At 39.0% G+C, this 14,483-nt stretch overlaps 1 protein-coding gene across 3 annotated transcripts in view; it reads left to right on the top strand.

Moving 5' to 3' along the window:
* VWA8 (von Willebrand factor A domain containing 8) overlaps nt 1–14,483 on the top strand; it is a 364,128-nt gene that overhangs the window by 153,264 nt on the left and 196,381 nt on the right. For all 3 annotated transcript variants that reach the window (XR_016388682.1, XM_022574923.2, XM_022574922.2), the window contains exon 20: nt 3,110–3,181. Coding sequence is in view for 2 of the 3 variants with exons in the window: in XM_022574923.2 (XP_022430631.1) it covers nt 3,110–3,181 (72 nt within the window). In the remaining variant the exon portion in view is untranslated. The remainder of the gene's footprint in view (nt 1–3,109; nt 3,182–14,483) is intronic.

The raw sequence follows: 14,483 nt of genomic DNA, 5'->3' as shown, positions 1-14,483 counted from the left end.
ATGTAGGAGGTAGGTGGAGTCAATGGAACTTTGTGTTGGATGAAAGTCAAAAAGGCTTCCTCGCGGAGCACATAGTCTGCTGGAAAAGTAAGCAGAAGAGTGAAGAGAAAAAGATTCTGCATTGCGCCCGTGATTGGAACACACAGTAGGAGAGTGATGGGGGATGAGACTGAGACTACGTCAAGAAACTAAGGAGTGACCCTCGTTCCGAAGGTGTTAGGAGTAATTTAAGGAATTTGGGGGGGGAAAAAAGTGACATGATTGTGAACAGAGAAGTGACTGTCAGTGCTGTGGAGAGCACATTGACTCAAGGAGAGACTGAAGTCAGAGATGCCACACTGGCTGATAAAAATCTAGGCCAGACATGATAAAAACCTAGATGAAAGCTGTGGGGATGGAATAGAAATGGATAGATACAGTGGACTTTTAGGTGGCTAAGTAGCTTAGACTTGGTGTTTAATTGGCTTTTGATAAGGGCCAGCTGAGATGGGCAAGAAGATGATAATGATAGGGTCGGGTCTTAGAAGATGATGCTATTAACTGGGATAAGAAGTACAGGATAAAGAATGAAGCTGAGGAGAAAGGAATGAGTCAAGTTTTGGATGTGATGAGTTCGAGGAGACTGGGAAATAGCTAGCATAGTTCGATAGTTGCTCAGAAATACGGGGCTGGAGTCAAGAAGAAAAGTCTTGCTGTTGAAGATCAGTGTAAAGTTGGTGGTTGAAGCCATGGAGTGGATGAGAGGATTTAGGGAGAGCAGGGTCAGAAGTAACTCGTTGAGCGCTGATGTGTGGGTCCGCAGCTCTGAACATAGCCCTCCCTCGCCCGTTGGATGCCCACGTACAAGTAGGCAGAAACTGCTCTGCCCTATACTGTGACCCCCCAGGAAAGCATGTAACAAGGTAGTGAAAGAGAACAAAAGAAGGAAGAAAATCAATATTTAAGGAACTGCTACCTAAAGAAGATACAAAAGACCATAGAGAGAAATTGTTAGAGAGATAAGAGGGAATCAGGAGAGAGAGACAACCGGGAGAGAAGACTTTTTTTTTTTTTTTTTTTTTTGCGGTATGCGGGCTTTTCACTGTTGTGGCCTCTCCCGTTGCGGAGCACAGGCTCCGGATGCGCAGGCTTAGCGGCCGTGGCTCACGGGCCTAGCCGCTCGGCGGCACGTGGGATCTTCCCGGACCGGGGCACGAACCCGCGTCCTCTGCATCGGCAGGCGGACTCTCAACCACTGCGCCACCAGGGAAGCCCGGAGAGAAGACTTTTAAGAAATTGTCTATGGTACCAAGTGGGACAAGAGGTTAAGGAAAGAATTATATAGGCCGTGACCTTAGCCTTAGCTAATGTTTGTTGACTTGAATAAGTTAGGTGCAATGAGGGCATGAAGTAGAAGGACATGAGAAAAAGTTAAGAAGACTACAAGTATAGTTTAGATTATTTTTCAGTGTTTACATTGCTTTTTTACCTGCTCTCTAGGTGCTTATTCCAACTTTCCTATCTGTTCTTCATGCATATTAGCCCAGGTATTTCTGGAAGAACTTAATGTTGTCTGGAAATTGGCACTGATTTTTCATCTTACTTAGAAGGACGAGGTCTACAGACCACATTATCACTAGAACTCAGATTAAAAGAATGTTCTAGGGACTCCCCTGGTGGTGCAATGGTTAAGAATCTGTCTGCCAATGCAGGGGACACGGGTTCGATCCCTGGTCCGGTAAGATCCCACGTGTCGTGGAGCAACTAAGCCCGTGCGTCACAGCTGCTGAGGCCTGTGCACCTGGAGCCCGTGCTTCATGGCAAGAGAAGCCACTGCAATGAGAAGCCCGTGCACGGCAACGAAGAGTAGGCCCCCACTCACTGCAACTAGAGAAAGCCCGCACGCAGAGACGAAGACCGAACGCAGCCAAAAATAAATAAGTAAATAAATTTATATTTAAAAAAAAAGAATGTTCCAGGGCTCCCCTTTAACTAGGATAACCATGTACCCTCCCTCATTTGCTTAAGATAGTCCCTGTTTACATTTGTTGTTCCAGCATATTAATAACACCTCTTTTTATTCTAAAGCGTATTCCAGAATGAACAAAATAGCTCACCCTACTTCAAACCTTGTTAAAACTCCAGTTCCATGGTTTATCTGCAAATTAAAATTCCAAGATAAACGTTAAGGAATACCCATCTGTTCTTGAAGGAGGGAAAAAAACTTTCTCAATTTTTCTAAAAAAGAAACTCTGAAGGGAAGCCTTGCTTAATGTGGCAAGAAAAAGGAAAATATTCTAGATGTCAAAAAATTCATAAACCAAGTTAAAAATAGAAAAGTGAGTGGCAAACTAGAAAAATATCTGCAGCATATATGAGATAGAAAAGGTCAGTTTGCCTTTTTTACAAATAGAGAACTACAGTAAGTACTTATGAGACCATTATTGTTTTGATACAGAAAACCAAGAGAAAGTAATAGGGACATTAACTGTTCTGGGATATAGTTCTCCCTTCAACTCCCGGATGAGCCTTTGTGACCTACTTATGACTGTCCTATTTTTCAAGATACAAAAGAGCAACGTAATTTCCTCTGTGCCTATTGTGAACAGCTTTAATCTTGTTCTTTGATTGTATTGTGTCATGATTTGAATTTAAAAATATGGAAGTGAATAATATACTTTTAATTCTAAAGCTATATATACTTTGAAGGTAATGGTTAAGAAGAAGTCAATGTAAAATGTTCCATGGAAATCTCCAATTATTTTAGAAAGCCTTTGTATATTTGCATTAGTGTTAATTTAAATATTATATTAAATTATAAGCCAACACTGCATAGTACAATAACTGAAAGATATTTGAGTTGAATCATAAAAACTCTTTGAAGTACGTATTGGTCAGTGGTTGAGTCTTGCTAAGGGGGACCATTTCAGGTTTTCAATATGAGTGACCAAGTTGGTTATATAACTTATTTATAACCACAGCATTACTTTTAATTTTTTTACATAATCAAATTGAGTATTGTCTATTATAATAGATGTTTTACTTTCCATGAAGATATCTTTATAGTTAACTTTCTTATTTCACCTTGATTATGCAAAACACGATTAACCTCCAGTTGTTTTTCCTCTAGCACATGACAGTGATGGAAGATATGCTCAAAGACTTTCTTCTTGGAGAACACCTGTTATTGGTTGGGAACCAGGTGAGTTATGGCTGGAACTCAGGTACTAATGAATAAATAATAGTAGCAGTTTAAAAGCAGTAAGTTTCTTTTCCTTGTTGGAGTACGTTTTTAGAAATGATTTTTTTTCCCAGTTAAATGACTTGTTGAATTAAACAACAAGGGTCTTCTACCTTCTAAACCTTAGAATTACCTTATACGTATCTGCTCTTCTTTCCCACGTCTGTCACCCTAGCCCAGCTCCTCATCACCTATCACCTGGATTACAGCCGTGGTTTCCTAATATAGCTTCACCCCAACCTTACTTCCACTGTGATCTACTCTCCACTCTGCAGCCAGATTGATACTTGTGAAAATAAAATCTAAGTCTCTCTTTTTTTGCTTAAATTTGCTCCCCATCGCCCTTAGGTGTAGGCTTGGCTCCCTCCTTTCCTGCATTTGGTGTTAGCTTGAGCCACTCTGAACTTCTTTCAGTTCTTTTTTTTTTTTTTTTTTTTTTTTTGCGGTACGCGGGCCTCTCACTGTTGTGGCCTCTCCCGTTGCGGAGCACAGTCTCCGGACGCGCAGGCTCAGCGGCCATGGCTCACGGGCCCAGCCGCTCCGCGGCATGTGGGATCTTCCCGGACCGGGGCATGAACCCACGTCTCCTGCATCGGCAGGCGGACTCTCAACCACTGCGCCACCAGGGAAGCCCCCTCTTTCAGTTCTTATCTCCCATCTGGTCCTTGGCGCATGCTCTTCTCTCTGCCTGGAGCACTCCTAGTCCCCTTCCCACACCCCTTTTCTCTAACTCCGGGACATGTTCCCTTGTCCGTAGCTTTTAGGTTTCCCTGCTTCTACATAACTTCCTTCCATCTCTCCATCATCACACTCATCATATGTCACTGTGTTTACGTGTAGAATGACTGTCTTCCCAACTTGTCTATATGCCCGTCAAGGGCAGGGACCATGGTTCTCTTGCTCATCTCTGTGTCCTCAGTTCCTGGCACAGTGCTTGCTGCTACCTAGTAGATACTGAATGTGTTTATGGAGGGAGTGGATAGACATTTTATATCTAGAGGCTTCTGATAATTTTCCTCAGTGAAATTAACAGACTCATAATGAACAGCACCTTTGGTTTTTTAAATTAGTTTGAAATTAAGGATAACAAGCTTTCAGAAGAAGTTTGGTCTTTTTGTTTTTTAACTTATTAAAACAATACATATTCTTTATTTAGTCCCTCAAACTTACAAAACAATTTTTTTTTTTTTTTAATAAAAAAGGGCCAATTGAGTGGTTTACTGGTTGAGTTCACAGGCTTGGATGTTAGCTGGCTAGAGGTCCAGTTGCAACTCTTTCATAGACGGCTGTGACTTTGGGCAAATTGCTAATCTTACTGAGGCTCAGTCTCCTGATACCTAACCTAGGAATGCAAATCATGTGCTCGCTGTTGGGCTAATGTATGGGTCACATGAAATAATGCATGGAAAGCACTTCACACAGTCCCTGGCTCATGATAGGTGCTCAGTTAGAATTAAATCTGTGGGTCACTCTGTTGTTAAAAAGGACTTTAATACTCTGTTTTATTTTTTTCTGAACAAGAATTAAAGGGTGAGCAATAGAGTATTCATGGTCTTTTTTTTTTTTTTAACAATTGTTTTAAGGTTGCTTATTGCTGATCCATGGTCATTTTTCACTATTTAAAAAGTCCTGATGAGTCTATGTACCAGAGTGGGAGGCTGAAGATCAGTTAACAGTCCAGTATTCAGTACTTGATATTGAAGCCCAGGAGGTCAAGTTCTCATCTGACTCTGAAAACTGATGACTGTCATCTCACTTTGCAAAATGATGGCTTCATAGCCCAGAGTACCTCACAAACTTTTTATAAGTCGTTAAACCCTGGTATACTCAGTGTGTCTTTTTCAGGTCTTCTGTTGGTATTTGAATTGCCTTAGACACAGTCTGCTGGCATCTCAACAGCTGCAGACCAGAGAGTAGACCAAGAGAGTAGGCAAAGAAAGTAGACCAAGAATACACAGAGCTGGGGCTTGAGGAATAATTTTTGCTGAGGAGCAGGCTTTCAAAAGGAAGGCCCCTAGGGGTCAAGTTATGATGTTCAAGCAGCTTTGAAATATCCTAGATGATACTGATGTCCTTGGGGTTTAGTGGGTGGGATACAGAAGGAGATTCCTGGTAAAGGCAGGGTTTACATTTGAGTTAGATAATAGAGTCAGGGTTTCACAAGAGTTGTCTAGGTTGAAAGGTTAAAGTTAGAGCCTAGCCAGTAACCAGAGAGACAGGGAGAACATTCTAACCCCTGGGGGCTGGGGAGAGCTATACAGGATGAGGGCTGAGGTGAAGCAGAGGATTGCTTCTTCTTTATGATAAATTAAAAAGAGGCTATGAAAGTGCTTTGAAAGTACTCTAGAGTGCTATACAAATGTCGATGTGAAATCCAGTATGCTACCTCTAGTCAATTTCAAGTCCCAAAGAAGAGAACAAGACACTAGGACAAAGGGCTAGGCATTGGGTAGAGCGAAGAGCAGCTCCCTCTCTACACATACATGGGGGGACCCCCAGCATCCGGTGAGGGTGGGAGATCCCACTGGTTTTCAGGCTTGTGTAGAGTTGCCTAAGGAACCTCTGGGTAGAGCCTGCAAAAGATGCTCAGGAGGTGCAAGGCAGGAGGCAGGGACTTCATACAAACGTCGTCTGTCAGTCAATGCTGTCACAAACCCTGCCTGTCATCAGCAGATCAGTGTCTTGCCTTCTTTTACCCCTAGACTGGCAGCCTCCACTTTGGAGAAACAGAAAAATTGAAAAATGGAGATTGTATTCATTATAAATTTGCTACACTTAGCTGGCGTTTTTCATGGCAGAAAGCTTTTTTATCCTTTCATTATAAACCTCTAAGACACTGATGGTCTTAGATTTTATAAGTAAGTTCTGCTACCTGTGTCCATGAAATTAGCTAGTGAAAAAGTCTAGGTCTTTTAGGCTATCATTTGATGTCTTCCATTGTCTCATCCCACTCCACTTGCAGCCTTGTGTCTCATTTCTCCCCTGGAATTCATGTCCTCAGATAAACACTCTGTTTTCCAGATACCTTCTTATCAGTGTTATATTTTAGCCTTTGATTGTCACCAGCGTGCTCTCTTCTTTCTCCCATCTTTGCCTATTGAAATCCTTCCAATCTCAAAGGGCAGTATGGTGTCGTGGAAAAGCAGAAAGCTGGGAACCCAGAGATCTATCTTCCTGTGCAGATTTTTCAACTCTGTATGTGATATTGGATAGATTGCTATTCCTCCTTAAAGGGCTTTGTCTTTTTTCTTTTCTTTGTTTCTTATCTATAAAATGATAGGATTGGAATGGGTGTTTTCTAAGGTCCCCCTGGCTGTAATATTCCATAATATGCTTCTTTAATAAAGTCTTCCTGAACACTGCAGCCTGAAGGTTTGGCCTCATTCTCTGAACTCTTACAGCACGTCATTTCTAGATTTCTTTTGACTTCTGTCAGACTTATGCGTCCACCTGCCACCTCTCTACTGAAAAGAGAGAGCCCCTTGATAAGTCTTAGTTATTTTTGCAACCTCCCTGATGCCTTGCATACAATAGACATTCAACAAATATATTTTAGAGGACTGCCTAGAATAAATTTCTAATGAGTAGCCAAAATGATTTAGAAGTAATATGAATTTAAAATTTAGGCTTACTTGGTTTATTTTCAGGAGATTCTAAGACAAATTGACTAAATTTTTTATTCAGTAAATTTGCAACTGTTTGGTGAGGGAAACAGTGAATAAGACAGAATCTAGGGAGTAAGAGAAAATACTTAAGTGGCCCAGACAGCTGGGTATGATTATATTACTGATGGGATCTGATCAGAGACTGGCAGCATTATCACTAGGACAGAATAATGAAACACTAATTATTGAATTTTTCTAATAATAATTAAGTGCTAATTAGTATTTTGCTAATTAAATGAGATATAACTTTGCACATACTTATATTTACCAAGTCAGCGAGTGAAAATTGGATTTAAGGTGGCTGGTTAAAATCTAAATAGAAACTCTGAGTGCTTTAGCCAACTTCAGTTCCTTTCAAACTTGTTTTCAAAAACTAACATCTGTGTTAAGATATGAACAAGATTCTATGGTTAGACTTATATTTTTTCCCAGCTTTATTGAGGTCGAATTGACAAAAAAAATGTATTTAAAGTGTACAATGTGATGATCTGATATAACCATACATTCTGAAAGGATTCCCCCCATCAAGTTAATTAATATATCCATCACCTCACATATTTACCTTTTTTGTGTGAGAACATTTAAGTTTTACTGTCTTAGCAAATTTCAGTTATACAATACAGTGTTATCAACGGTAGGCACCATGTTATACTAATATATAATATATATTATGATATATATTACTAATATATATATTATATAACTTTTATATATATATATGTATATATATATATAACTAATATATCCTCAGACCTTATTCACCTTATAAGTGAAAGTTTGTACCCTTTTACTAACCTCTCCCTATTTCCTCCACTGCTCAGATCCTGGCAATCACTTTTCTACTTTGTCTCTATGAGTTCAACCTTTTTTTTTTCTTTTTAAGATTCCACATATAAATGATACCGTGCAGTATTTGTCTTTCTCTATCTGGCTTATTTCACTTAGCATAAGGGTCATTACGGTTAGACCCTTGATTGCTTCCATTTGGTTGTATGAGGGGGAAGGAGCCACCTGTAGTATTTGCTAGCAAATGCAGAGAGCAAGTACCCCACAGGGATGTGTTTTTCTAAGGACTGGTATGCAGTTATATGCTCTCTTTCCCCATGCTTTCCTCTGAGTCCTGATCATCTAGGAGATATCTTTTTCAGGAGTGTGTACTTTTGCAGTCATAGTAACTCAGGTCCTCTGTCGATACCTTTGAAAACACCCTACTTTATTTATCAGTGGTATTTCAGTACCTTAATATCTTACACACCTTCTCATCTTCACCCTTTATCCGTCTTGTGAACCAAAACAATGAAAAAAGAAAAAGACCAGGAAGTGAAGCTACAGCTGGTAAGTTAAGGTCTACTGATGCTCAGCTGTCACCGGGTAGTGTCACTGGTGTTTTCCCTCAAATGAAAAGTGACAACCATCTGGAAAACACCTATTTCAGTTACATGATTTAGTTTGAAACTAAGTAAACCATTTGTAGCAATTGATCAGGCTCCTTTTCTCTTTCTAAAACATTATATGATGACTACTCAAAAAAAAAACCCCAAAACAAAAAAACAAGTCAGTTAGAATTGAAGCTTTGGGGATTAAATATTGGCAGAGAAGCCAGTAGTGGGTTGTTATAATTATACAATAAAGTGTAATGAATGCTGTTAATACAAACTGTCTATAGATTGATACAGTTTACCCATCCTTCTGTTTGCAAACTAAAAACTGGCTGAAGTTCATGAAAGAAACTTTTCAATAGGCAAAGTTGTCAATTTAGAGATGTTTTGAAAGATTGCTGTTACCAGTAGCAACTTTTACAATGAGGAAATAAAAGGGAATAAGTGTTGATTTTGAGGTATCTCAAGGTTTATTATCTTTATTGAGCCAAATCCCATCTTTTCTTTCCATGTAATACTATCTTTTCTAAGAATCTTTGACATTAGACAAGGTTTCATAACAGTTGGGAAGCTAAAAACAAGTCTATAAAATCACTTACCATAGCAAAATAAAGTAGGCCACATCTTCTTTTGGTGAAATAAAATTATTTCGTTTAATCTTTTCAATTTTCTTTGTGGGATGTTATGGCACAGCACATCGACCCTCCAGTAAATGAAGCAGAATTGCTGCCTGTCAGCCAAAAGGGATAGGGTGCCCTGAAATTACACGTTTGATGCTCCCTAAGTATACAATGCTTCATGTCGTAGAACCACTTTAGTATGCTGCTACATGCATTATATTCTACTTACTGTAATTACAACATCACATGTACCTTTCATACAATTAGGAGTTTCATGCTGGCTTTTTAAAAGAATCATAGCATGACTTTCTATTTATTTCAGCTTTACTGACAGGGAAAAAAGAGAAATGGCTATTTACTTTCAAGCCAGTAATGCTTTTTTTGTCACAACTCTACTCAAGAATAAGCTTTCTTCCTCCCCATATCTTATTTTCTTTTGATTTGCAAAGCTATATTCTATTTGATATACAAAGTATTTGTTGTGAATATTTTGGGTTATAGATTGAGCTTATAGGTGCATAATGTTTTTGTTGTTTAAAAACTTCTTAAGAGGGCTTCCCTGGTGGCGCAGTGGTTGAGAGTCCGCCTGCCGATGCAGGGGACACGGGTTCGTGCCCCGGTCCGGGAAGATCCCACATGCCGCGGAGCAGCTGGGCCCGTGAGCCATGGCCACTGAGCCTGCACGTCCGGAGCCTGTGCTCCGCAACGGGAGAGGCCACAGCAGTGGGAGGCCCTCGTACCGCCAAAAAAAAAAAAACCCTTAAGAATAAACTTCTGTTTCTGAATAAGAATACTTACATTTTGAGAGGTTGAAGGAAGAAATATTTTAGTAATGTGGCGTTCTAAAATGCTCAGGTACCCCCCTTACATAAGAATTATTTTTTAAATATATCGTATTTGTTTTAAGAAATGAAAATTTGATCATCTGCATATACTGTTTCCTGATTTCTGATGTTAGACAAATTGCAAAGCAAGTCATCAAAATTTAATTTATATTTAATGAGGCAAAACTAATACTTCACAATTACTTCTACATGAATATAGTCCAATAATTTGCCAGATTTGTCAAGCTTTTTGTTTTTTTTTCCATTTTAAGCGAGTCCTTTGTATCATTTTACCGGATAATAGCACTCTGGTGAAATATTTATACTTAAGCTGTCCTTGTATTCCACAGTCTATATTTTTTACCTTTACCAAAATTCTAATATATTTTGTCTTCCTTAAAAAATAAAGAGTCAGCTCTGGCTGATTTTCATAGGGGAGGCCTTCTCTGTCTGACTTTCATGTGCTTTATGTTTCTAGAGTACTGATTCTTTAGGTACTCTTTCCAATTCCATGGCACTTTCTGATCTATCAGCAGTGAGATAAATCTTAGAAAGCAACTCTTAATTTTATGAATATTTTCCTACTAAAAGTTGAAAGTGGCTCCCCCTTGCCTATCAGATAAAATCTCTTTCATAGGGAAACACTCAAAACAACCTATGACCTGGTTCCAAACTTCTTGTATAGTTCTAGTTCTTCCAGATCAGAGTTTCTTAGCCTCCCTAAGTATACTATGCCCTTTTGTTCTCCCAGCCATTTTTCATATTGTTTGTTTCATATGGTGCTTCTTCCCCTCACCTTTGCCTATGAAAATCCTACAGTTTTCAGGAGCTCGGATTTTTCTCCTCTATGAGGCCTGTCTTAGACGCCCCCAAATAGAAATAATCTTGTTTTCCTCTGAACGTTTATAGTATTTTATCACTATCTAATCCATCTTTCTCTTAAGGTTGTTGTGATTTTTTAATTTCATCTATCATTGAATTACAAATTTCTTATGAGCAAGGATTAAAAATAGTAATAAGTGTTATGTTTTACAATTTCCAATATACTTTTAAAAATCATTTCATTTAGTTCTACAGCAAGGCTTTGGGATAAATATTTTTATTTTCCATACTTTACAAATAAGCAGACTGAAACTCGAGGTTAAAATATTTGCTCAAGATCACATAGCTAGTTAATGATTGAGTTAGGACTCAGATCTCCAAAGCTCATGCATTTTTTTCGCCATACCTCACTAACTCTTATACTAGTAATACAACAACAACAACAATAGTGTATAATAGCTCACTTATGTTGAGTGCTTATAAGAGGCCAGGAACTATGCTTTACATACAGAGTACAGGGCATATTAAAATTTTCTATTATGAAATTTTTTAATATATTCTATAAAAAGTAGGGTATATAATGAACTCCTTTGTACCCATAACTTAGTTTCAACAATTATCAGCATTTTGTTCATCTTGTTTTATCTGTATTGAACATACTATCTATATGTTATCTTTTAATACATCATTCTTTTACATAATGCATTTTTCGTACAGTAGCTCAGTTTTTATCTCTGATATGATCACAATCCCATTATTACACCTAACAAGTTAATAATAACCCCTTAATATACTCTGATACCCTGTTTTCCTCAGTTATCTCCAAAGTGTCATTTTACAGTTGGTTTGTTTCAGTCAGCATGCAGACAAAGCATGATCATTGCATGTAGTTGATGTACCTCCTGAGTCCCTTTGAAAGTTGAAAGATACATTCTCCTGTTCTTTTTATCCTTACAGGTATTGACCCACTTTCATGAATATAAACATTTTATCAGAATTATACCAATATCAATGAACTTCCAACGAGGAAGTATCTTCTGAAGTAAATTTCATTAAGCCAATTTAACTTCTTGATTAATTTACATAATGAAATTAAACCATATTCATTTCTTCCAAGCTAGAAATTTCTTTTTTTTTTAAATAAATTTATTTTATTTTTGGCTGCGTTGGGTCTTCGTTGCTGCGTGAGGGCTTTTCTCTAGTTGCGGTGAGCAGGGGCTACTCTTTGTTGCAGTGCGCAGGCTCTAGGCGCATGGGCTTCAGTAGTTGTGGCACAAGGGCTCAGTAGTTGTGGCTCCTGGGCCTAGAGCGTAGGCTCAGTAGTTGTGGCGCACGGGCTTAGTTGCTACGCGGCATGTGGTATCTTTCCGGGCCAGGGCCTGAACCCGTGTCCCCTGCATTGGCAGGTGGATTCTTAACCACTGCGCCACCAGGGAAGCCCTAGAAATTTCTTTCTGAATTTCTTCCCAGCCTTTTTTTCCTGAATTTTCATAGCATTTAATTTTGAAATCAGTAAACATACATTTAATACTCACTAAGGAGGACTCTACACATATTGTTATTACATAATTCTATATAATCCTTTGTATCTCATACCATCTATTAATTAGAGGCTTGTAATTAATGGGCTTAGTTTTCTCCTGGTATAGGCTTAGTAAATGTTTGTTGAATTATTTAGTATTGAGATGCTGTGAATATTTTATTGCCAAAATTAAAGAATGTGTGAATTTTGTTAATTAATGATTTGAACTGAGCCCTGGCAGATTGCTAATGTGTCACATCAGAAATATACCATGTTGCTATGCCAGAATAATTATCTAATATCTGTAGAGGGGCTGAACAGTGTGTCCAGAAATTTTCCTGCCTGTGTCCCCAGCAAGTAGTGGCAGCAGGGAATTTGATAACTAAATGTGCCCTGTTTCTAGTAGCGATGGCGGCCTAGGAGTTCTAAGGCTATGAAATATTTGGTTTCATCAGATATAATGACACTCATCTTTATTTTATATTACATTATTTTGTATCCTTTCTCAAACCTCTTGCTATGAAGTTGCCTGAATTGCAATATGGAAATTCTTTGCCATGCTGCACATTTTCTCTAACATTCAGTTTATCTGTCCAGTGTTTCTTAGTGAATATTTTTCTTGCCTTTGTTCTGAATTTGTGTATTACTTTTGTAGACAGATTGATTTTTTTTCCCCACAGTATTTGTTATGGATGCTTTGGTCATACCTAATGACCAAACTAGCAAAGACTATATCTTTGCCATTTATAGCAACACATTATTTCAAAGGGAAATTGCAGGGAGGTGGATTTTTTTTTTTTTTTTTTTTGTGGTACGCGGGCCTCTCAGTGTTGCGGCCTCTCCCGTTGCGGAGCACAGGCTCCGGACGCGCAGGCTCAGCGGCCATGGCTCACGGGCCCAGCCGCTCCGCGGCATGTGGGATCTTCCCGGACCAGGGCACGAACCCATGTCCCCTGCATCAGCAGGCGGACTCTCAACCACTGCGCCACCGGGGAAGCCCCAGGGAGGTGGATTTTATTATTCCTGTTTGAAAAGGAGGTTTTGACTTTGCCAGGGAACTTTATAAGTATGTTTAAAGCCATGCAAACTGGTAGTGCCATTGAAAAGCATGTTGTTTTGTCTGACTTCCAGGTACCGTTTTTTGAATCTGTTACAGGGAACCCATTTATGGAAATGTTTGGGATTGTGTACTATTTAGTTTTAATTTTTTTCTGATTACATAACTAATGCATGTTCACTGAGAGAATGTGGAAAACAAGAAACTTCCAGTGAGTCATAAAGCAGTGACCTCTCATTTTGTTATTGGATTAAAGAATATTAGAATAAGATAGTGTTTAGAGATCAGCTTGTCTAGGCCCTCTTTATTCAAATGAATAAAGATGGTGGTAGAAACCTGCACCTGAGACAGATTAAGGAGGGATTATTGTCTGAGTCTCCCAACTGCTAGTATAGGGAGTATATTTTCAGGCACTTTGGACAAAGAATTAGAAGTTTCAACGTTTGATGGAAATTTTATGGTTATAGAAAAGCAGCCGCAATTTATTTCTCCTGATTTTGTTGTAATGTTAGTTTTCTCGTTGTTATTTTTGACTGCAGTTGGTATTTGTTGATGATATCCATATAGTAGCTTTTCTAAAAGGAAAATTAGGACCCTGTGAAAAAAGTCTTTAAATATTATACAAACTGAGCTATGAAAATTATTGAAGAATTAGGGGGAACTGGAAGGAAGGCCCAAACGTAAGAGGCTTCAGAGAGCATGAGGGAAAGCTGAACACCGGCTGTGGCAAACACTCACTTGGTGTCCATTTCAAAAGTTACTGCAGAAGAAAAGTTCCAGCTTGACTTCCTCACCTTCTCCCTCCTGAACCTTGGATACCATACAGGGAGTTCCTGGACACATGTTTTAGACTATTTTATAATCTTGGAGTAACTGATCTTTGACTCCACGACATTAGCCTATAAACTCTCATGTAAAGCAATTCAGGGAGGCTACCTCCTGACATTCTGTTTTGCCATATAGTGAAACAGAAAACAGCCCAATCTTTTAAGTCAGAGTGGATTTGCCTTCAGAATCCCATTGTGTGCAGGGTCTTAATTGCTTAGAACTTAAGTTTGCTTTTCTCTAAAACAGGAGCCTTACCTCCTACTGACATGGCTGGCTTGAGGATTTGAGTGGTAAAGCACTGAAAGGGTGTGTATGCGTATAGCAGCGGGCTCCATAAATGCCAGTTTCCTCCTCTTTGTTGACACAAAGGGAGCAGAATGTTCTTGAAAGAGGTTTCTACCTCCTTTAGCAAGAGCACATCATACGACTGCCCTTTCCTTTTTGTCCCGTCTTTCCTCAAATGTTAATAGTTATTACCTGCAGGTTACATGTGCGTGCCGGTGAGAGAGACACGGAAGAAGGCCGATCCTGGCCTCCAGGAGTGTG

The sequence above is a fragment of the Delphinapterus leucas genome, chromosome 18 (assembly GCF_059928025.1).
Source record: "Delphinapterus leucas isolate spDelLeu-1000000601 "Yukka" chromosome 18, BTC_Dleu_Yukka2, whole genome shotgun sequence".
Lineage (NCBI taxonomy): Eukaryota > Metazoa > Chordata > Mammalia > Artiodactyla > Monodontidae > Delphinapterus > Delphinapterus leucas.
This window is presented reverse-complemented; position numbering and strand designations above follow the sequence as displayed.